Source organism: Ovis canadensis, chromosome 9 (genome assembly GCF_042477335.2).
Source record: "Ovis canadensis isolate MfBH-ARS-UI-01 breed Bighorn chromosome 9, ARS-UI_OviCan_v2, whole genome shotgun sequence".
In the NCBI taxonomy this organism is placed as follows: Eukaryota; Metazoa; Chordata; class Mammalia; order Artiodactyla; family Bovidae; genus Ovis; species Ovis canadensis.
Window position 1 is genome coordinate 95,321,321 of NC_091253.1, and position 22,680 is coordinate 95,344,000.

General features: G+C 37.4%; 1 protein-coding gene across 6 annotated transcripts in view; it reads left to right on the forward strand.

Annotated features, from left to right (window-relative positions):
* Positions 1 to 22,680, forward strand: part of RUNX1T1 (RUNX1 partner transcriptional co-repressor 1) — a 150,968-nt gene that overhangs the window by 121,980 nt on the left and 6,308 nt on the right. For all 6 annotated transcript variants that reach the window (XM_069600633.1, XM_069600632.1, XM_069600631.1 and 3 more), the window contains 2 exons: positions 8,459 to 8,527; positions 13,737 to 13,927. In XM_069600633.1, coding sequence (XP_069456734.1) covers positions 8,459 to 8,527; positions 13,737 to 13,927 — 260 coding nt within the window. The remainder of the gene's footprint in view (positions 1 to 8,458; positions 8,528 to 13,736; positions 13,928 to 22,680) is intronic.

The window sequence follows — 22,680 nt, forward strand, 5'->3', positions numbered from 1 at the left end:
GTTACCTAGCTTAGGTTAAGGTACAGTCTGCTGTAAAAACAAAACTAATTACATATGTGCAGATTAAGCTCGTGACTTTGGCCTCATTATCAACTGTGGCTGATTATCAAAAATTTAAAATTTGAAGTATATTATCTGACTGTTGATCACATTATCTTTTTTTTTTATTAAAATGATTCTTAGTCAATAAAATTTCCTTTGCATTTAGGTTTGTGGATTCTTGCTAATCCCTGAACGATGAATGTCTATTGCCATAAGTATTAAATACAGGAGGATTCCAAGTCATTTAATTAACCGAACAAACATTCTGCAGTATATTTTAAAAATAAAAGTGTTATTTCTTAGGTTATGTTAAGGCAAGCAATGAAAATAGGTTTAAGTTTAATTTGAATCAACATTGGTCCAAATAAAACTAGAATAAGCGTCTTATTTTTTACTTCTGTATTGTGAACCAAAATTAGTAATATAAAGAGGATATTTATAATCATTCAATCTAGACAAAAATTGAGAGCCTTAAACAAAACTTTAAAATATCCATTTTACCTGGCTCTGTTGAAGAAATTCATCAAGTCAGTGCTTATTTTTTGTGCCTGGCTTATGGTATACAGTACTGCTAGGTACTGCAGTAAAGGAAAACGTTTCTTATTTTTTTTTTTTATTTTTATAAGTAAAGGAAAAAGTTTTTTAATTCCGTCCTTTGAGGAATTTTTGAGCTAGTGGAAGAGATAGGCAAGGAGACAGCTAGTGGTCGTACCAGCAGGCCACTCAATTCAGTCCCCTGCAGTGACAAGATTAATATTATCTGCTGTCCATTGTAAAAGAGAAATTTCAGAAGTGGATAATGTTTCAGACCTATGTGAGTTATTTATTCAGCACACTGCACATAGGACCATTACCATATAGTCACATATAGTCAAGCCTTCTAGTGATGCAGGCATACATCATGCTCAAGAAGGCAGGTTTACATAATCAAAAGAATAAACTTGGTTTTAAAAATTCTTCTTAAGCATACACAAATCACATTACTTTAAATGATGCTTAATGAATTCCTATTTTTGGTAAAAGAGATTGCTTTGGTTTTAAGCTTTTATAGATTGTATTTTTCAAAGACTACAAGTAGTTCATTTCTTTGTGGAGACTCTGTTAAACAAACAGTCCTGTTCTTTAGGGACACTGAACCCTAGATTGCCTTTCAAAGAAACCTATCACAGCGTCAGAGAGAACCCGTCAAGCGTCATACAACATGCAAGTTTTAGCATCCAGCAGTTATTTCACTGGTGTCTTTTGCTAATAGATTCCTGAAGTCTTTAAGTCCCATCTATCTTGTGTGCTGGGCTGTGGCTATAAATAAGGCAGGTAGTTTGTAATCATGGAACACGATCCTTTACATTAAGTGCTTTCTGAGGTTTTCTCTTAGGCTTTGGAGTCAAATGTATTAGTGTGTATAATTAAAGGATTGGAGATATTAACTGATAAATTTATTTCATGCCTCTGAAAAGTGTGTGATAGGGTGTGTGTGTGTGTGTGTATACAAATAGAGATACGGATGTGCTTATATCTTTACGTACATGAAGAGCTCCATATCCTATGTTAATTTTGTATGTTTCTTTTATCCTGATTCTCTCAATTCTTAAGTTGCTCTCTGATTTCAAATGAGACCTTCAGAATAATGTTATAGAAGATATCTTTAGTTCAAAATATTGCCATAGTCCTATCCCTGTCTTAGAAATAATGGCACCATTATTCATACATTCATTTGTAGCATTTTAATTGTATTTGGTGATTGTACAGAGAAGAATGTAACTTCTATGACTTGTGTTTGTTAAATTCATTCTGATTCTCACTTTTGAAATATATCGATAGTATTGTCAGTGTGAGAGATTAGTAAGACAATATGATTAATCTATTATTAATTGAATTTGGGGAGTTTCCCCCAGATATTAAGTAAAGACTATTTTAAATGAGTAGCCTCTTGAACAGTTTTATAACAGAACACACTAAGTCCACAATATTATCTATACTCTTTAAGGAAAAAAATAGGTAATTACCATGAAGAACTTTTGAAATAATGTACTTTGCCTTGAAATAATATACTTTTTCTTGAAATAATGGATTTTCATTATTTACATTATTATTATAACTCACTTGATGTCCAGGGAGAATTCCAAATATCCAAGTCTTAAGAAAATTAGAAGACTATTTTTTTAAGCAGTTGTCTCTATTTTCAAAGTATGATTTGTTCTGCATACATTTTTCACAAAGAGCAAGTTAAGGCAATCAGAATGGATGATTTCATCACTGAAGTAGAATTGCTTTTCTACGTAGAGATGGGTGGGTAGCTGCTGCGTGGGGATTCCCGTGCTCTCCGAGGGCTTGTCAAGGCCACTGTGGTTCTGCTCTTCTTTGCCCTCATTTCCTTTTTCTTACAGTATGCTGTTCACTCCTGACATTTGATTCCCTTTAAATTGCTTTCTTTTTACTGCCTTTGGACTATTCTAGAATCTCTGTGCAGCTTATCCTTTATTTGTCTGCCCTCTTTCTGTGATTCGCAAGTCTTCTGAATCATTAGAGAAAGTTAAAAGAATTATCCAATGATGGATTTAAGACCAGTATTGGAGACTGAAGCTGAAAACTCTGAAGTATGAATGCATTTTCCTGTGTTTTTTTGAATGTTTGAATATTGTGAAGAAAGGATATGAAGTGGAGAAAACACCATCGTTACATGTTGTTAAAGGTTTTCTCTCTAGCCATGAAGATACGTGCCAGAAAGATTTTTGTTTTAAAGGAAACGATTAATCAACTTGATTGTTCACAGAAAGTTTAGAAATTCAGACGTTTGTTGAATTAATACTACCTCCTGCCTAAAGCAGATTGGAAGAGAAATTAAAATTTCTTTGGCTGACAGTTTTACCACAGAATTGTAGAGTTTCTCATTACTGTCTAAAGGCTCACGAATTTCGCATGAAAGTTAAAGGCACAGGGTCTGAGCAGATGTCTGGATCTGAATCCCTGGTTCTTCTCACTAGTTTTGTTGACCTCTGGCAAGTAGCTGTGTGCCTCAATTTCTTCATCTGATAGAGATGGTAACAATATGTATTTCATAGGTGTTTCTGTATTAAAGTAGTTAACAATTGTAAAACATGGGATAGTGCCTGACATATAGTAGATGTGACCTAAATACTTTCTGTCATGCAACCTCAGTTTAGAGAGTAGCGAGAAGCACATAAATTTAGTGGTTTTGCTTGGCATCCAAGTTTCTGAAGTTATAGTACATTCTTAGGTATTTTTTTCATTTTGAAAGTATTTCCAAGCAGTAATTCTGTCTTAAATATAGTAAATCTATTGTACCTTTAGGACCCTAATTCATAACTGTAGAAAAATAGCTTGCTCACATCCAAAGGTATATATTTTTCAACTTCTGAACTGTCAGATTATAAAAGCCACACGTTATTCATAATATATCTGCATATAAAAGTTTAGATTTTATGTATTTGTATTGATTCCTTTTAAATTACATCATGAAATTCATTTCAAAGCAGTGCGTCTGCATTTATAACGTGAAGTGCATACTAAATTTTAAAAAGTCTACTGTATTTAGTATATTGGGCTAAAAAATATGCGACTACTAGTTAAATATATCCATCTTTGGGGAAAAAAGATGATTGCCTCCTATGGCATTACATGTTTTTATTGTTAAAGATGAACATCATAATGTAGTTCTTGGCTTCTAGGCTGGGTTGGGGTTTTGAACATAACACTGAGATTTCCGAATTTATTATCCTTTAAAACAAAAAATAAGTAGCATTTCTAAAGATGAACTCATTTAAACCTTCCTTTCTTTTGATGGTTTTTGTAATAGATATTTTCATGATCACTGCTTCATTCTGCCCACCACAGGATGATGGCCATAACATAGATGCTGCCAAGCTTTGAGCATTGCTGTCCTGGGTCATAGGAGGTCACACTGATTCTCCAAAGGCTGTCAGCTCATCCCTCCATGTATATTGATGGCGGCCCTCACTTTCTCTAGTATCCATCTGTCCTAAGTGTAGTGTAGTGCATCTTCCATCTCTTACATACATCCTAGATTGCTTTTTCTGTCTTTTCACCTTACTTCCACTTCAACTTTGTTTCCTCATTTCATAGATGTATCTTCCGGAGGCTCCCGTCTTCCTCTTCTTTCATCCCCAAGCAATTTGCATCCCAAAGCAAGCCAAACTTAATTTAGAAGGACTTTTCTATGACTTTTCCATCTTTCAATAGTTACACATGTATACATTTCACATTTTAAATCATCCTGTACAGACTCTTCTGTTTTCACTGCTATATTTTAGAACAACCATCTGTTTCATAGCAACTGATGTTTTATAGGTGGTCAATATTTGGTGGTTAAAAATTAACTTCTTTAGAATCTGAACCTTAGAGTGTCTTGTACAAGTTTGTCTAGATTCGCCAAAAATCTAAGGAAAGTCTTGGGAGAGAAGTTGTCTCTTGTAATACTGATCAACATCAGGATTTGTTTTGTTTTTTTCAAATTTAACTTTGCATATGTGTTCTCTTCTTGCTGGTACTTAATCAGAAGAGAAAATAATGTATTACTCATTTGGTTTCTGTAGCTACTACAGTAGTATTTATCAGTATATTAAAAGAGATTCTGAGGAATACCTCTACTGACATCACTTCATTCTTCCTGTCAGTACACCTGGTGCTTAGCTTGGACACAGCAGCTTAGAATTGGAGGGGATATTGTAAAATATGTATACATATGTAAATAGTTGTGTATTATATAAATTATTTGCCTTTATTTTCTGCAGCTATTTTGAAGAAAAAAAACAACTTACTTTTAGAAAATAGGATAGGATTAAGAAAACTTTTGCTTGATTGGAGTTGATATTTCTATCAGGATTCTAGGTCAGGTGGAGTTTGACTCTATATGGATATGACATGTGTCACTGAGAATTATAGGGAGATGAAGCCAAGAAGGTGAAATACAGCACAAATTTCTGATGTGGTAAATGGATCCTCACGATCTATACCAGCTGTATAGCACACTGAAAGGTGGGTACACAGTTGACTCCAGTACAATAACTATCTTTGAAAAAATTTGGGGGCTATTTGTGAGGTTTAAATAAAATTCATAAAAGTATCATCTAAGAAGTTTGAAGACTTTCCATCAGGGTTCAGACAGTAAATTGCTAACAACAGAAATAACTTCTGCCCCTAGGTGATATGTACTGAGGGAGTAAAAATTTACTGGTGTACATTACTTAATCCAGGCCTCTTCAGTGTTTCTGTTTTATCCAAAGTTTTGTGTCCTTTTGTTTAAGTGCTTGGAGGGAAAAAACAGCAACAACAACGAACTTTAAGGTGCTCTTTTCACCTTAATTTTTTTTATAAGGAAATAAATATACAGTCAGCCCTCCATATACACAGGTTCCATACCCATGGATTCAGCCAGCCACTCATCAAAAATTTTCAGAGGAAAAAAAAAAAATCTCAGAAAGTTCCCAAAGGCAAAACTTGAATTTGCCATGTGCTGGCAACTTTTAACAAAACATTTACATTGTATTGTATTATGAATTATAAGTAATCTAGAAATTATTTAAAGTATAGAAAAGGATGTGTATAGGTTATATGCAAATACCATTTTTTAATCTAAATATAGTTGATTTACAGGTTGTATTAATTTCTGTAGTACGTCAGAGTGATACACACACACACACACACACACGCACACTCTTTTTAAAATTCTTTCCCTTGTGCTTTAGCACAGATGACTGAACATAGTTCCCTGTGCTGTAAGTAAGACCTTACTGTTTCTCCATTCTGTTTGCTTCTGCTAGCCCCAAGCTCCCAGTCCACCCCTCCTCCACCAACCCTCCCCCTTGGCACCCTCGTCTGTTGTCTGTGTCTGTGAGTCTGTTTCTGTTTCAGTCTTGGACATATATCCAGATAAAACTGCAATTCAAAAAGATATATGCACCTCTGTGTTGCTATTCACCATACCATTCAATAGAAGGGACTAAACATCCTCAGGTTTTGGTCCCCCTTCGGATACCAAAGGATGACTGTATATCCATTCTCACTGGGCATCCTGCTAAATAATGAGAATGAAGAGAGTCCCAACTAACATCTAATCAGAGTTTAGGATGTGCCATGGCAAATGCGCAGTAGGAAGTACCTCCTTGAGTCCTCACAGCGGCAGTCTCAAATGTGGCAGTATCGCTGGCACTTTACAGCTGTGGCGACTGAGACATGGAGAAGCTAACCTGCCCAGTGTCACGGTGTCGTGGGGCAAAGCCAAGGTCCCTCATCTCTGGACCCAGCTCTTCTCCTGTGCTGCCTAGTGCTGGTAATTAGTATTTGGATCACTTAGCATCATCTTGTTGCCTATAATAAAAACTGGCCATTTAGAAAAATAATTTTTATAAAGTTATTACTCTTCCCTTAACCCCAATAATGGAAAAAATACACTCCCCCCATTTTTTTGCTACTGTGGAAAAGGCATTTTTTTCCCTCTGTTTGTCTTCAGACTTTACAAATCTATTCGTATCCAATAAATTATTCTTAAGCCAAGGTTTATTTCTCCTGAAAATAAATGTCTAAGTAAATCTCTGTTTCACTGCGTCATGTGACTAAGTGTGAACTTGACTTCACTTTCTTTAAAATAGTGTGGAAGATAATCTTGACAGAGCTAATTACCCATGTCTCATTTCTTTGGAGTTGTATGTGCATCAGACAGATTTATCAAGGCCTTTAACAAATGAAAATTCCTTAAATAAAAACATTTGAGTTTTCGTCATTTACTGTATAGAAATGAATGTGCGCATGAGAATGTGTGGGTATTTCTAGTCCATTCAGTTATCAAGTAGTCATTTAATTATACTGTAAACTTTCAAAAATTGTTTATATTTGGAATAATTTTAGACTTCTGAGAATATTGCAAAGATAGTACAGGGAGTTTCCATATGTCCTTCAGTAAACTATAAAATTTTGATAATTCAGAATAGTTCTGGAAATTTTATGTTCTGGGCAACTGATAATCTATGTACCCTCAAGTGATTCAAAATATTCAAATGTGTCTAAGGCATTCAAATATAAAGTGATATATACTTAGCTAATTTGATTGTGTTTTCTTATTCTGTAGCTCTGCAAAATATAGAAGAGTGGGCTGAATTTCTTTTGACCATCAACATACATTAGATAAAGTATTCTTTAAAAAGTCTGCTACTTAACATTTCTTATACATGTAAAGACAACTTCAGTTATTTGAAATTTATCATGAGTTGAAAGATTGTTCAATTTATAAAAGTTAAAATGATATTTTTTCTTCCTCCAAACTTCTAAATATATAGAATTTTGTTTGAAAAATCCAGTATGGAAGAGGTTTAGAGCATATTTTAGCTATGGAAGACTGTATACACTTTATTTTTAAGCATGTATAAAAACATGAAAATAAGTATCATGTCATTTTCATGAACATGTTATTTGGAGGTTAGCATTCCTATATCAACTTTATTATGATCTGTTTTCTCAAACTTTTAAAATTTGTGCAGCATAAAAGCACATTTCACTTATAGTGGAACTTCATATCCGCCCCTCACCCACCTCCGCCCCCGGAAGCATGTCCTGCACTAGTTACAGTTGGTCAACTAGCTCTCTGTGAATCCATTCTAACGATTCTTTCTTGCTCCCATCCATGTCAGATCCATATAATCCAATCGTTGTAAGAATTTTTAATGCTCAGCAAGATTTTTTAAAGTAATTAAGTGTGAGAACTGGTTAGCCATGGAGTCAGGCTCACTATGTATTGAAAGGTGGTAGAATCATAGCTGTGTGAAAATTATGTTACTCCAATATAATATGACTTTCTACTCTCAATTTGACATAAAAAAAGAGAAAGTTGCCAAATATAATTTGCTTTCTTTAATAAAATATGCTCATAGAGATTCCCATACTTAGGGAGTGCTGGGAACAGTGTTGTGTAACATACTGTATAATGAAAAATTTGGACTTCCCTGGGGGCTCAGATGGTAAAGAATCTGCATGCAATGCAGAAGACCTGGGTTTGATCCCTGGTTCAGGAAGATTCCCTGGAAAAGGGAATGGCAACCCTGGAATAGTGTTTCCAGTATTCTTGCCTGGAGAATTCCATGGACAGAAGAGCCTAGTGGGCTAGAGTCCATGGGGTCGCAAAGAGTCCGAGAGACTCACACATAATGAAATGTTTAGAGTTGTTTCGGTTTTGAGCATATAAGCATTTACACCAGTGACGTATTTTCCTTGAGCTCTGATGGCTGGTTTTCCTATTTTTACGTTTTGGAGTGAAAGTGTTTAAAAAACTGTGTTTCTGTAGAGAAGCCAAGATAGTGGGCGTTGCTTGCTCTTCCTGTGTGATGACATAACGGTGCTTACGGTGCTCTCCTCCCCTCTCCACCGGTTTCTATCCTCCTCGTAGATGCACATCGGGAGTTCCTTCACAGGCCTGCTTCTGGATATGTGCCAGAGGAGATCTGGAAGAAAGCTGGTAAGAATTGTTTAAAAACATGAGTTCAGTGTTCTGGCAGCTGTGTGCAGTTGTTAATGCAGTGATGTGAAGAATGACAAGAAAGGACTTTACCGCTAACAAGAACAGCAACAACAAAATAAACCCCCCCACACACAAAATTTAAAAACCCTGATGAATATTCTTAAACCAGGCCTGATTAGAGCACAGAATAGTTTTTATTATATAGCATCTGCTAGTGCTACTGTAATGAGGGTCTGGTGATACCTCTGTTATAAACCCTATTTTTCAGGGGCTGTAATGATTTCAGGCTGGAAGGCTGAGGTTTCAGCTTGCATGCACTTTTTCCTTCCTGAAAATAAAGTCTGGTATTTTGCTTTAGCCTTATCTTCTAATTTTTTTTTAATTGAGCTAGCTATAATTGACATCTACCTTTTGAATTCTTTTAAAAAATATCACAGCAACTGGTTGAGGCACTCAGAAATTTTATGGTTACCAACATTTTTTAAAATTGATCATTTGTGCTAATATTCAATGACTAAAGCTAAAATGAATGACAAAGTTGCTAAATTTCTGTTTTCCTTTCCATGTATACTATCTAATTTTCATTAAGAGATAACATTTTAAAGTAGCTTAGTTTCTGATGACTCATTGACTTACTGGGCTTAAAGAAATCAAATTTGGCAGAATCTTGGTGGAATACCAGTAAGTTGAGCCAAAACCTTATTTAAAGAAAAAAAAAACTAAGATAAATTATAAACCTATTTCATGACTTTAAAATGACATTGGAAACACATAAGGTGGCTTTGAGTTTCTATAACTCCAACTGTTAGTGTTTCCCTGATGGCTCAGTGGTCAAGAATCCACCTGCTAATACAGGAGACGCGGGTTCAATCTGTGGGTTGGGAAGATGTCCTGGAGCATGAAATGGCAACTGACTCCAGTATTCTTGCCTGGGAAATCCCATGGACAGAGGAACCTGGCGGGCTATAGTCCCTGGGTTGCAAAGCAGTTGAAGATGACTTCGTGATTAAACAACTCCAACTGTTAAAATGGTTTGTCTGAGCTGAGAAACTGGAAAATGCTGTTTCTACAAACCATCAGACAGGTGTGGGGCAGTGAACCCCCAATCAAGGGGAAAAGGGTTTTTTTCCTACAGAAGATTTCAGTTTGGGTTTTGATTTGACCCAGCTATGTCTGTAGTTCTGTGCAACTTGGTGACTCTGGTCCCTTGAATCTTATTTGAGTTTTGTGTTTTTCTTTTTTTTTTAATTTTCTAGTAACTTTTTTGTACGAGTGATAAGGTGTTTCAAAATCTGATGGTATTCTAGGCTTAGCAGCTTTAGATTCAGAACCAGAGAGAACGATCTCTTACATGTCTAGTATACAAATCAGATAGAACCATTCAGCCTAAAGGTTTAGGTTTATTTGTGTTGTGTTGTGGTGTGTGTGTGTGTGTGTGTGTGTGTGTGTGTGTGTGTATCTATAGCCAGTCCGTATAGTCTTACCAGTTTTACCACATCGCCTCTGAGAAGATTTCCTACCAGGATAACAGTTATGGAATACTCCTAGGCTGTTAAAATGTGGTGAGTGCCACATAATCTGGAGAAAGAATTGCCATGTGTTCCTTCTGACCATTTTTCTTCTCCAATTTTGAGCTGTCAGTGCAACTTATTCCAGTAAGAGGTACAAAGAATTGTTATTTTGGATGGCAGAAAGATGAATTTTTGTGTTGAGGGAAAGAGTCTCTATTTCCCTTATTTATGTGTATTTGAGTTAAATCTTGATAGTTCATAAAGAAAAATTGACAGTGAAGTCTTGTGTAATCCAAATTCCTTCTGTGCTATTATCTGCTCAAGTCTTTGTTTGACTGCTATTAAGTGAGAGCAGATTTTTCTGAATATACTACCTTTGTTGGAAAGTCAACTTGAATAGCTATGCAAAAAGGAAATCCTACCATAAGTGGTAAGCAATTGGAAGCAGATTCAAAACAGCACTGTGTACTTTGTGCTTAATCAGTTATTTTTTTAACTTGACATATTGTAATCTATTGAGTCCACTATTAATTTTTCTTCACTGTTTCGTGGATTTCTGAAACCAGTTCTTGGTATACATTGTATTTTGGGTACTCTGAAAAGAGAGAAAGAGCAATACTTGTTTATGTAATGTCCACGCATTTTCTAAGAAGGGTTAAATCTTATCAAACCAATGTTTGGAATATTTATAAAATGTGCCTATCCATCTATATTAGGTCTTCGGTCTAAAACCTGACCTGGAAGTAATGTTCATTAAATTTGTACTTTTATCACAGTGATATCCCTAATCTGCTGCATAAAAACAGTTTGGGAACAGTTTTCTATGGATAGCTGCTAAATTTTAAGGAGTATATTGAATCTTTGAACAACAGATGACAGTTTCATTTGGAAGTTTCAAATAAGTGCTTATCATATTTATCTTTATAGGCTTCTTAAAAAGCATTTCTAGTGTTCAAAGTATCAAGGCATCCAATATAAGCAAAACACCAAAGGCAGAATGTGACAGCTATCTACATTCAGCCTGTTAAAATTTGAAAGTTTTTTCCCCAAGATTCTAAAATTTACTAATGGCAATTTTTTTTTTGACAAAAGTATGTCTTTTCAATGAAACTATTATACATTATCTTTGTGACAAATATAGGTAAATAAAATCAAGTTTAAAGCATTTGAACAATATCAAATGCTAATATCAAATATCTAAAATTCAATGGAATGTAACCCAGGTGTGTTTCTGAGAAAATTTTAATTTCAAAATTATATCCTGTGCTTGAAAGTACACCATGTAATAATTTGTACCATTTTATTTTTAAATGATTTCAAACTTGCAGAAAAAGTTGCAGAAAATAGTATAAACAATCTCATATACCTTTCTCCCAGTTTTCCCTATTCACCATGTTTGCTTTGATGTCTTCTCTTTCTGTTTCCATCTTTCCTTCGCTCTTTTTCTGTTTATGCATTATATATATTTTTCCCAGCAACTTCAGAGTAAGTTGCAGACGTGATATCTTCTTACCCTAAACGTTTTAGTGTGTATTTCCTAATAAGAACAAGGACATTCTCTTATATAACCACAGTATGGTTACCACAATCAGGATATTAACATTAAAACAATATAATTATTTAACCTATAGACCCTATTCAAAGTTTGCATGTGACCCTAATAATACAATTAATAACAAGACACATATTAAATATTTGGAATCCTAACAAATAATTGAAGGCCATATCACTTTTCCCCTAAAAGTAGTATTTTTAAAAGCAATAGCAAAGGTAGTAAAATACACTCTGAAGTTTAAAAGGTCTTTATAAACTTGGAGAAAGGCTACCATAAATATAGTTTTTAAATTGCAACTGTTTTCTTCAGTATATTTTTCAAACAATCAATGAGTGTTTGCTGTTGGTAATAAATATTCAAGCAACTTGTAAATGTCCTACCAATTCTCTTTGCTGATCTGTATATGCCTGTGGGATTAGAATAGAAATGCATAATTTAAATATAAATTGCCTGATTTGCATATACAATTAGTCAAGCTACAGCTTTGATCGTAAGCAAAAATTATTGTCCTGTATTACCACTTAGATAGAATTTTAATTCACCTTGAATATTCAAACCAAATTAGACCCTGACTATACAGTTAGAAGGGCAGTGCTTCCCTAGTGCCCCAAGTCTTTATGATAGGATAATAAAGGTATCATTTCACCTCCTGGTGAAGAAGGTGCTGCCAGCTCTGTGCAGTGCTCTGCTCCCATCCAGATTTTAAATGCATATCTTAAAGCAACCAAAAAATGCTGAACATATTTCAGTTAATATTTCCTGTCTGGATCTTTCCCTTTTAATTTAGTTTATAAAATCTAGCCGACAGTAATTACAGATGAGTGAGCTTCAGAAATAATCCTATAAAAAATGGTGGAGGCTACGAAAGTCATGAGTACTAATTAATAGTGCAGGGCTTCTCCTGATCCTCAAGTCATGAACTATGGAGGTGTGAAATAAAACATAGAAATTTTAAGAACTATAGGAGTATTTATATCTCAACATTTTTAATCTGCAGTATAACATTTTTATTAGGAATCTATGTTTTTAATTAAACAGAACATTTAATTAAGGTGCTTTTTAAGTGAGTGAAACAATTAAATGCAAACACTTGAATGAAACATGTCATAATTAGTTTTAATAGAGTGTTAATTGGTATGAGATTTGCCAAGTTAATAATTACTGCTTATTAAATTTTCAATTAATCATTGTCATTTTGCTTTGAATAAAGATGAAAATTAGATAAACTAATTCAGGGGGAGGATATTTTCCCTGTTAATTAGAACAGTTAATTTTTTTAAATGGAAATTACTTGTTTTAGTTGTCAATCTTCTGTTGTACATTAGTCAAATCTTTGCACCCTTTCCACAGCCAGAAATAAAGAGCTAATTTGACACCTTGCAGGTTTGTGGTCGGGCCTGATTGTTTTGGCCTGCAGTATGATTCAATTATATTTGTCTAATGCAACAATTGGTTATGCAAAACTGTTTACATTTGATTCAGTAGATGGACTACAACTGAAAAATTTGGAAATGAGAAAATGATTTTTTTTTTAATCCCTATATATCCACATCACTCAGGAAATGACAGGAAAAAGAAAAGCTGGATCTTCCTTATGTTTCATCTTGGATTTTCTTTCAAAGGTCTGCATTGTTATGACACACCTTTTCATTACTGTATCTTTTACCAGCAAAAAAAGTGTTTGCATATATATGTGTGTCTGTAAAATCTATTCCCTTCTTCTCTTTTCCTGAAAGCATTACCCATGGACTCCCTGTGTTCATATTTCATTATGGCAAAACACCTTCTTCTTCGTGGGTCTCAGTTTATGTAGACGGATTTCTTGTGGTGATTTTTGTCTTCTGACTACTTAAGTCTGATCTCAGGATCCTGTATGGAGCACTAGTTTGGTAGTCAAGTTATCGTGAGGCTACAGAAATGTAAACGGTATTCCCAGGAGCGTAAATTAAAGGAACAAGGCTTCACCCTTTGCCTTTCCTAAATTTCCAGAACGTGAGTCTTTAGACATCTGGAAGACCCGCCCAGTCCGGGGCCGGGAGTCACGCGTGTCGTCTAGCGTTCTGTGGTGACGGGTCCGGAGCCCTGGCCGCACGCTAACAGAGCTTGTTCTCTTGTCCGGTCCCCCCTGCCCGGCCCGCAGAGGAGGCGGTCAACGAGGTGAAGCGGCAGGCCATGACCGAGCTGCAGAAGGCCGTGTCCGAGGCCGAGCGTAAGGCGCACGACATGATCACGTCGGAGCGCGCCAAGATGGAGCGCACGGTGGCCGAGGCCAAGCGGCAGGCGGCGGAGGACGCGCTCGCCGTCATCAACCAGCAGGAGGACTCGAGCGAGGTGAGGCCGGCCGGGGGCTGCTCCGGGAGAGGCTTCCCGCTTCGCGGGTGGGTCTCGCGATAGCGGGAGGGGACGAGCCGAGGTGCATGTTGGGCCAGAGACTGACTTGTGTCTGAGGGGGAAACTGGAGTGGTTCCGGGAGGCCTGGCACTTGAGAAATCGACCGAGAGCCGACCAACTACTGTGTTTGTTAAAGACCTAAAAGAAAACCTGCCGCAAAAAGGTTTTTAGCATATTTGGTGGGGAACAAATTCAAGTGAAAATCTTCGAACTTCCTAGCACTAGAGATTGAGAACTCTGCTCTGGGTGTGTATGTGTGTGGGTGTGTGGGCTAGTATATATCTGTGGTTTCCAAAAGGAAGGAAACCGGATTTAGGACAGAGACCCTGTCTAAGCTGTGTCGCCTGAAGATATATTGCAGGCAGGGATCAAAGTTTTTCCTTAACTATTGGTTCTGAAGTCCAATACTAAACCAACTTTTGCATCAATTAAGAATTCCTAAGAGATCTTCTGCACGGTCTGTTCTTGCACGTTATTTGTAATAACCATTAAGATGGTCATTTCATAAGCATCACATCACTGGCAGATGCGGTGTTACACGTTTTAGTGTTATTACAGTGTATTAGAACACACATACACAGGTAACCTAAATGGCTGAAGGATCACGGAGGTAACTAAAACACAGTGTCTAACAGGATGCCTTTTAAACAGAGACTGTAATGTCAGAGCAACATGATAGTGCTTTATATTAATTAATACAGCACCCCAATCCCCAACCCAAAGTAACCTTAGAGAAGGACTGCCATTGGCCTGTCACACCACGCTGAACTAGCAAAAGCGTATGCTGATAAATCAACGGTCCACTACAACACATATCTATAATTCATGAAGGAGACTAAGAATTTAATTTGTACCAGGCTTCTCTGTAGATGAAAGACCCTATGGGAATTACTCGATACCCAGAGTTTCTATTTAATGTGTAGCAGATGAATAACAAGGGGACAAAAGGAATTGATATTCAACCTTTGAAAGTTTCTCAGGAAAAGAGGGACAAAGGGAAGTTTTCTACCCTTTACCTCCTGACTTCCATTGTTTAATTAAACTAGATATGAATTCAATTTTATTGGCATCTTATGGCTAAGACATTTAAGGACTTTGTTTCATGTTTTTTTAAGAGACCATTACCATCTTTTGGACAGAATTTGTCCTGCTCTATTCAAGTTAGTGATACTGTGAGGCACAGTTGTTATTATCATTAAAACATTATCACTTTCATATAAACATTTTAGGGCTGTTATGCATTATAAGAATATTTTATAGGTCACTAAATTCTGAAGATAAATATCTTAGAGAAATTGAGAATTAATTTTATATTTGGCCAACAGTGCTATCTCTTTAGTATCTATAATCTTTGTACCTTTATATCTAATATCCAGAAGCATATATGAACTTGACACTGGTATTTAGCATTATAAAAATCTGGTATATCAAGCAGTAGCTATACATATTAGATAGGATGAAATAACCTAGATATGAGTGACCTTCTAAAGTAAGTGTTTTCTTTCTTTTTGGATGTCTTGAGAAACTGATTTTTAATATAGTACTACCCTAGTCTTCAGTGACATTTCTCAAGGATTTTAAAGTAGACTATGCTAGTAGACTTCCCTGGTGGGTCAGAGGTTAAAGTGTCTGCCTGGAATGTGGGAGACCTGGGTTCGATCCCTGGGTTGGGAAGATCCCCTGGAGAAGGAAATGGCAACCCACTCCAGTACTCTTGCCTGGAGAATCCCACGGAGGGAGGAGCCTGGTAGGCTACAGTCCATGGGGTCGCAAAGAGTCGGACACGACTGAGCGACTTCACTTCACTTCACATCTATGCTAGTAGAAAAGGCTTGGAAGTCAGAGGGCCACATTTAATTTCTGGCTCCATAATTCTGTTATTTTGAACAAAAAAACCCACTAAACCTCTAAAAGCTTTGGATTTGTCATCTCATATGATGGCTACAACTCTGAGACAATCATTTTTAATCACATTGCAGGTGAAGAGGCTCACTTGGCTAGTCACATAGTTGGGGGTTGGCAGGATCTCCACTGGGGCTCTCAGCATACCACCCTCCTTGCTTTGTTTCAGAACAATGAAATAAGGATTATGAAGGTATATTTGGGATACAGATAAAGAAAGGCAATTTTAATTAGATTTACTACGGTTATTCTGAAACCACAAGACCACTTTCAAGACTTGTGGGGGATTGACCTCTTGAGGCATCAAGCCTCTTCTCAGCAAAAGTAATATAGACGTTTCCTAAGATGGAAGAGAGATTTCATTTGAATGAAGCCCAGACTCCTTCAGACTTGACCATGAGTCCACACACACACACACACCCCCCAAACATATACACAAAGGGTTTAACCAAGGACTTGACAAAAAAAAAAAAAGGGGGGAGGGGGGTTAATCTATTAGTCATAAATTAATGCTGCTAATTCCCCTGAGGAATAATGGTGTCTGAGAACAATCTAAGTTGTATCATTTGCTCAATCTTAGCTTGAATTTGTAAGTAAATACTTTTCTTCCCTTTCAGGAACAGTTTACTTTTCATTTAAGACTGAGTACACAGTTTGGAATCCAGCCAATTATTTTCCTGCACCCTATTCTTTCCTCACATTAAATAATGTACACCTTTTAGAAGAAATGACCTGATAAAAGTCACCCCAGCAGTGATGCTTAGAAGTCACTTCAAGTCTAGAAAATCGTAGGCCCTTTCGGAACAGAGCCAGAACAGCTCTGGTTTCCTTGGGCTTGAATAGAGTTCCCTCTCCTACTCCAACCTTACCACGGTTGGCCCCAGGATAGGGACTCTGTTAGGTTAGGACGTCATGGCCCAGCTGATCTGCAGAGAAAGCAGTGTAGATGCTACTCAGAATTCTTACCTATATTTTTATATTCAGAGAGATTTCTTGAGTTTTAGTCATTTGACCTCAAATCAGATCCACATCCCCTTCATGGATCAGAGCCTTGACATGGCGAAAGGGCTTGTGTCACTCAGTGAAGCTAAGAGCCATGCTGTGAAGGGCCTCCCAAGATGGACGGGTCCTAGTGAAGCGTTCTGACATGGTCCGCTGGAGAAAGAAACAGCAACCCAGTCCAGTATTCTTGCCTAGAAAACACCATGGAGTATATGAAAAGGCAAAAAGATATAGTACTGGAAGATGAGCCCTCCAGGTCATAAGGTGTCCAATATGCTACTGGGGAAGAGCAGAGAGCAATTACTAATAGCTCCAGTAGGAGTGACGCAGCTGGGCCAGGGTGGAAATGACCCTCAGCTGTGGATGTGTCTGGTGGGGAAAGTAAAGTCTGATGCTGTAAAAAACAATTTTGCATAGGAATCTGGAATGTTTTGTCCATGAGTCAAGGTAAATTAGATGTGGCTAAGCAGGAGATGGCAAGACAGAACCTCAAATCTTGGGAGTAGATGAACTAAAATGGACAGAAATGAGCAAATTTAATTCTGATGACCGTTATATCTACTACTGTGAGCAAGAGCCCCTTAAAAGAAATGGGAGTAGCCCTCAAGGTCAATGAAAGAGTCCAGAATGCAATACTTGAGCACAGTCTCTAAAAGGACAGAATGATCTCAGTTGCTTTCCAAGGCAAACCATTCAACATCACAGTAATCCAAGTCTGTGCCCCAACCACTGATGCCAAAGAAACTAAAGTTGACTGATTCTGTGAAGACCCACAACGCAGCAAAAAATGATGTCCTTTTTGTCATAGGGGATTGAAATGCAAAAGTCAGAAGTCGAGAGGTAGCCTTAATAATAGGCAAGTTTGGCATTACTTTGCCAACAAAGGTCTGTCTAGTCAAGGCTATGGTTTTTTCAGTGGTCATGTATGGCTATAAGAGTTGGACTGTGAAGAAAGCTGAGCGCCGAAGAATTGATGCTTTTGATCTGTGGTATTGGAGAAGATTCTTGAGAGTCCCTTGGACTGCAAAGAGATCTAACCAGTCCATTCTAAAGGAGATGGGCCCTGGGTGTTCTTTGGAAGGAATGAGGCTAAAGCTGAAACTCCAGTACTTTGGCCACCTGATTTGAAGAGTTGACCCACTGGAAAAGACTGATGCAGGGAGGGATTGCAGGCAGGAGGAGAAGGGGACGACTGAGGATGAGATGGCTGGATGGTATCACTGACTCAATGGACGTGAGTTTGAGTGAGCTCCGGGAGTTGGTGATGGACAGGGAGGCCTGGCGTGTTGCAATTCATGGGGTCGCAAAGAGTCAGACACGACTGAACTGAACTGAACTTGGCCTTGGAGTACAAAGTGAAACAGGGCACAGGCTAACAGAGTTTTGTCAAGAGAACATGTTAGTCATAGCAAACACCCTTTTCCAACAGCACAATTTGACTCTACACATGGACCTCACCAGATGGTCAATACCAAAATTAGATTGATTATGTTCTTTGCAGCCAAAGATGGAGAAGCTCTATAGAGTGAGCAAAATTAAGACCTGGAGCTGACTGTGGCTCAGATCATGAGCCCTTACTACAAAATTCAGGCTTAAATTGAAGTAAGGAAAACCATCAGGTCATTCAGATATGACCTAAATCAAATCCTTTTTGATTATACAGGGTAGGTGATGAATAATTCAGGGAATTAGATCTGGTAGACAGAATGTCTGAAGAACTATGGACAGAGGTTCATAAGACTGTTCAGAAGGCAGTGACCAAAATTATCCCAAAGAAAAAGAAATGCAAGAAGGCAAAGTGGTTGTCTGAGGAGGCTTAATCATAACTGAGGAAAGAAGAGAAGCAAAAGGCACAGGAGAAAGGGGAAGATATATCCAACTGAACGCAGAATTCCAGAGAATAGCAAAGAGAGATAAGAAGGCCTTTTTAAAATGAACAATGCAAAGAAATAGAGGGAAGCAACAGACTGGGCAAGACTGGAGAACTCTTCAAGAAAATTAGAGATATCAAGGGAACATTTTGTGCAAGGATGGGCATTACAAAAGACAGAAACTGTAAGGACCTAACAGAAGCAGAAGAGATTAAGAAGAGGTGGCAAGAATACATAGTGGAACTATACAAGAAAGGTCTTAATGATCCAGATAATCACGATGATGTGATCACTCAATTAGAGCCAGACATCCTGGAGTGTGAAATCAAGTGGGCCTTAGAAAGCATTACTACAAACAAAGCTAGTGGAGGTGATGAAGTTCCAGCTGAGGTATTTCAAATCCTAAAAGCTGATGCTGTGAAAGGGCTGCACTCAGTATGTCAACAAATGTGAAAAACTCAGCAGTGGCTACAAGACTGGAAGAGGTCAGTTTTCATTTCAATCCCAAAGAAGGGCAATGCCAAAGAATGTTCAAGCTACTGTACAATTATGCTCATTTTACATGCTATCAAGGTCATGCTTAAAATCCTTTAAGCTAGGCTTTAGCAATATGTCAACTGAAAATTTCCAGATGTACAGACTGGGTTTCAAAGAGGCAAAGGAACTAGGAATCAAATTGCCAACCTTGGCTGGATCATGGAGAAAGCAAGCGAGTTCCAGAGAAACATCTACTTCTGTTTCATTGACTATGTGAAAGCCTTTAATGTGTGGATCACAACAACTTGTGGAAAATTCTTAAAGAGATGGGAATATCAGACCCCTTTACCTGTCTTCTGAGAAACCTGTATGCGGGTAAAGAAACAACAGTTAGAACCTTACATAGAACAACTGACTGGTTCAGAGTTGGGAAAGGAGTACGTCAAGGCTGTATATTGTCACCCTACTCATTTAAATTCTATGCAGAGTACATCATGCGAAATGCTTGGCTGGATGAAGCACAAACTGGAATCAAGATGGCCAGGAGAAATATCAACAACCTCAGATATACAGATGATACCACTGTAATGACAGAAAGTGAAAAGGAACTAAAGAGCCTCTTGATGAAGGTGAGAGAGTGAAAAAGCTGGCTTGAAACTCGCCATTTAAAAAATGAAGGTCATGGCATGTAGTCCCACCACTTCTTGGCAAATAGAAGAGGGGAAAGTGGAAGCAGTAACAGATTTTATTTTCATGGGCTCCAAAATCACTGCAGATGGTGACTGCATCCATGAAATTAAGACACTTGCTGCTTGGAAAGCTGTGACCAACCTAGATAGCATATTAAAAAGCAGGTTCATATAGTCAAAGACAGAGTTTTTCCACTAGTCATGTACAGATGTGAGAGTTGGAGCGTAAAGAATTGAGCACCGAAGAATTGATGCTCTTGAACTGTAGTGCTGGGAAAAACTCTTGATTGAAAGTTCCTTGGTCTGCAAAGAGATCAAAGCAGTCAATCTTATAGGAAATCAACCCTAAATATTTATTAGAAAGACTATTCCTGAAGCTTAACTGCAGTACTTTGGCCATCTGATACGAGGAGTCGACTCATTGGAAAATACCCTGATGCTGGGAAAGCTTGAAGTCAAAAGGAGAGGATGACAGCAGACAATGAAATGGTTGAATAGTATCACGGACTCAATGGACATGAATTTGAGCAAGTCCTGTGAGATAGTGGAGGACAGAGGAACCTGGCATCCTACAGTCCATGGGGTCACAAAGAATTGGACACAACTTAGAGACTGAACAACAGCAACAAAAGTCCATATAGCACAGTGCTCCAGAAATTTTCTGAATTGTTCTTTATTTGTTGAAATGAATAATTGGTCTAGCCATCATCAGCAATTGATTGAAATTTGTATATATTCCCATTAAAGGTAGGATCCATTGATTTTTCAATCTGTACCCAGAAATGAATGGATATTCTTTTAAAAACTCATGTTTGTGACCTGTTATTTGATACATATTGCTCTAAATTATATTCATTTATGTGTTTATTCTGTCAATACCAAATTACTGAGCTTGTATTATATGGCAGGGATAGCACCAGGCAATGAAGATACACAGGTCCCTACCTTTGTGTTCACTACAATTCATTAGAAGACTCAGATCACTAAATTATGAGTCTTCATGGACTTTAGTACAAAGGCTTCTGGAAAGAAGTTTTGTTTCATCTGATACTTAAGGATAAGTCAGCAGCTATTCTGTAGCTACCCTCCACACACTATCCATGCCACCCCCATATTGCCTCATCCATTCTCTAATTTCACTTAGGTTTATAGACTAGTAATAGTTATCACCAACCATGTGAAAGTTACTGGACTGCTTAGGGAGACACAAGCAAATGACATTTTCTGTACTTTCTCTCTTTAAGTGTATTACATGTTTCATCAAGAATGTAAAGCCAGAATTAGCATAAAATCAAAAGAAAGGAAATTCATTGAATCTGGCCATCTTCAACTGTTTTTTTTTTTTCATATTCATTTCTAGTTCCTATCTGTAAACATATGTCGTCCTTTTTTTTCCAGTGAATATTGTTAGATTAGAACTATTTCAAAAGAAACATGCTGCAGCTTTTCTTTGAAATCCATAACTTTTTCTAGTTCAGGGATTCAAAGGACATGACTGGAATTGAGCCTCAAAGAGAGAGTCAATAATTGTGCTGTTCCAGTAGTTAGTTTTGTGTTGAAGCTATTAAAGTGCTATTTCACCACAGACTGAAGTAGTCTTTATTCATATTCCTAGGTAGGTGCAGAAATACGCACGCTTATATTGGGTGGTTTTGTGGCCCTTAAGTAGAAACACTGATTGAACCTTCAGACTTGGTTTCCAGAACTTTCTGAGCCCTAATATTGTAAATGGGTAAATCTGAGAGGTTCATCTTTATTACCCCCTCTAGAATTCATGGAGCCATTCCCAATGGATCTTGTGCAGTGTGGCCCAGCCTCTGGGAATGGTCTCAGTGGACTCTGTAGCATGTAGCCACCACGAAGTCTCCCAACATGGCTCCTGGAAAAACCCTCACAATCTAATCAGCCCTGTTGATCCCCAGAAGAATCTGGAGCTTTCAGAGTAGGAGCTGATTCTATGTTAACTCAAGATTTTTGCTTATCTGTTTAATTTACTAAAAGGCCGGCTGTCTGAATCCATAGATGTTCATGGTGTAGTGGCTGGTCCATTGGGCCCGGAATGATCTGGAGTGATTCATCTCTTGGAACTTTGGTTTTCTCATCTGTAAAACTGGGATAATGTTTTTGTGACTTATCTAGGAAAGTAGATAATAGGTACAAGTAAGATAAGTAGAAATATTTTTTTTATAAAATTCACCTTACAAACGAACAGTATGAATATGTAAGAGAGAGACAAAAAAAAAATCAATTAAAAAGCTATTGTAACAGGAGGGGCAGGGAAGGAATTAAGGGAGAAGCAAGATCTGTCGGGTTTGGCTCTGAGAGGTTGTTGGGGAGTTTCCAGTGAGATGACAAAGTCTTGGGCCTGATTGTTGCCAGTAACTGAAAAGGACCACGCCAGGGAGTCGAGTTTAGGGATTACTGACTCAGATAACAGGGGAGCATCCCGGTAGTGCTACAGAACAGGCATTTGAAAGGAAGAGAAGCTCACAAAAGAAAGCCTGGAAGATGATTTAAGAGTCATTTTCTTACAACTAATAGTTAAAACCATGACTGAAAGGGAATGCGTAGGGAGGAAAGTATATTTCTTTTCTTTATGCCAACTTCCCTCCTTGCCAAATATTTAGAGGGACATAAAAAGAAGACAGAGAGGTTATAGTATAAGAAAAGTAATTTTTGTTGTATCAAACCCAAAGTTAGGGAGACGTGCCACAAGGAAAATTGTTTTTTAATTAAAAGTTTTTTTTTTTTT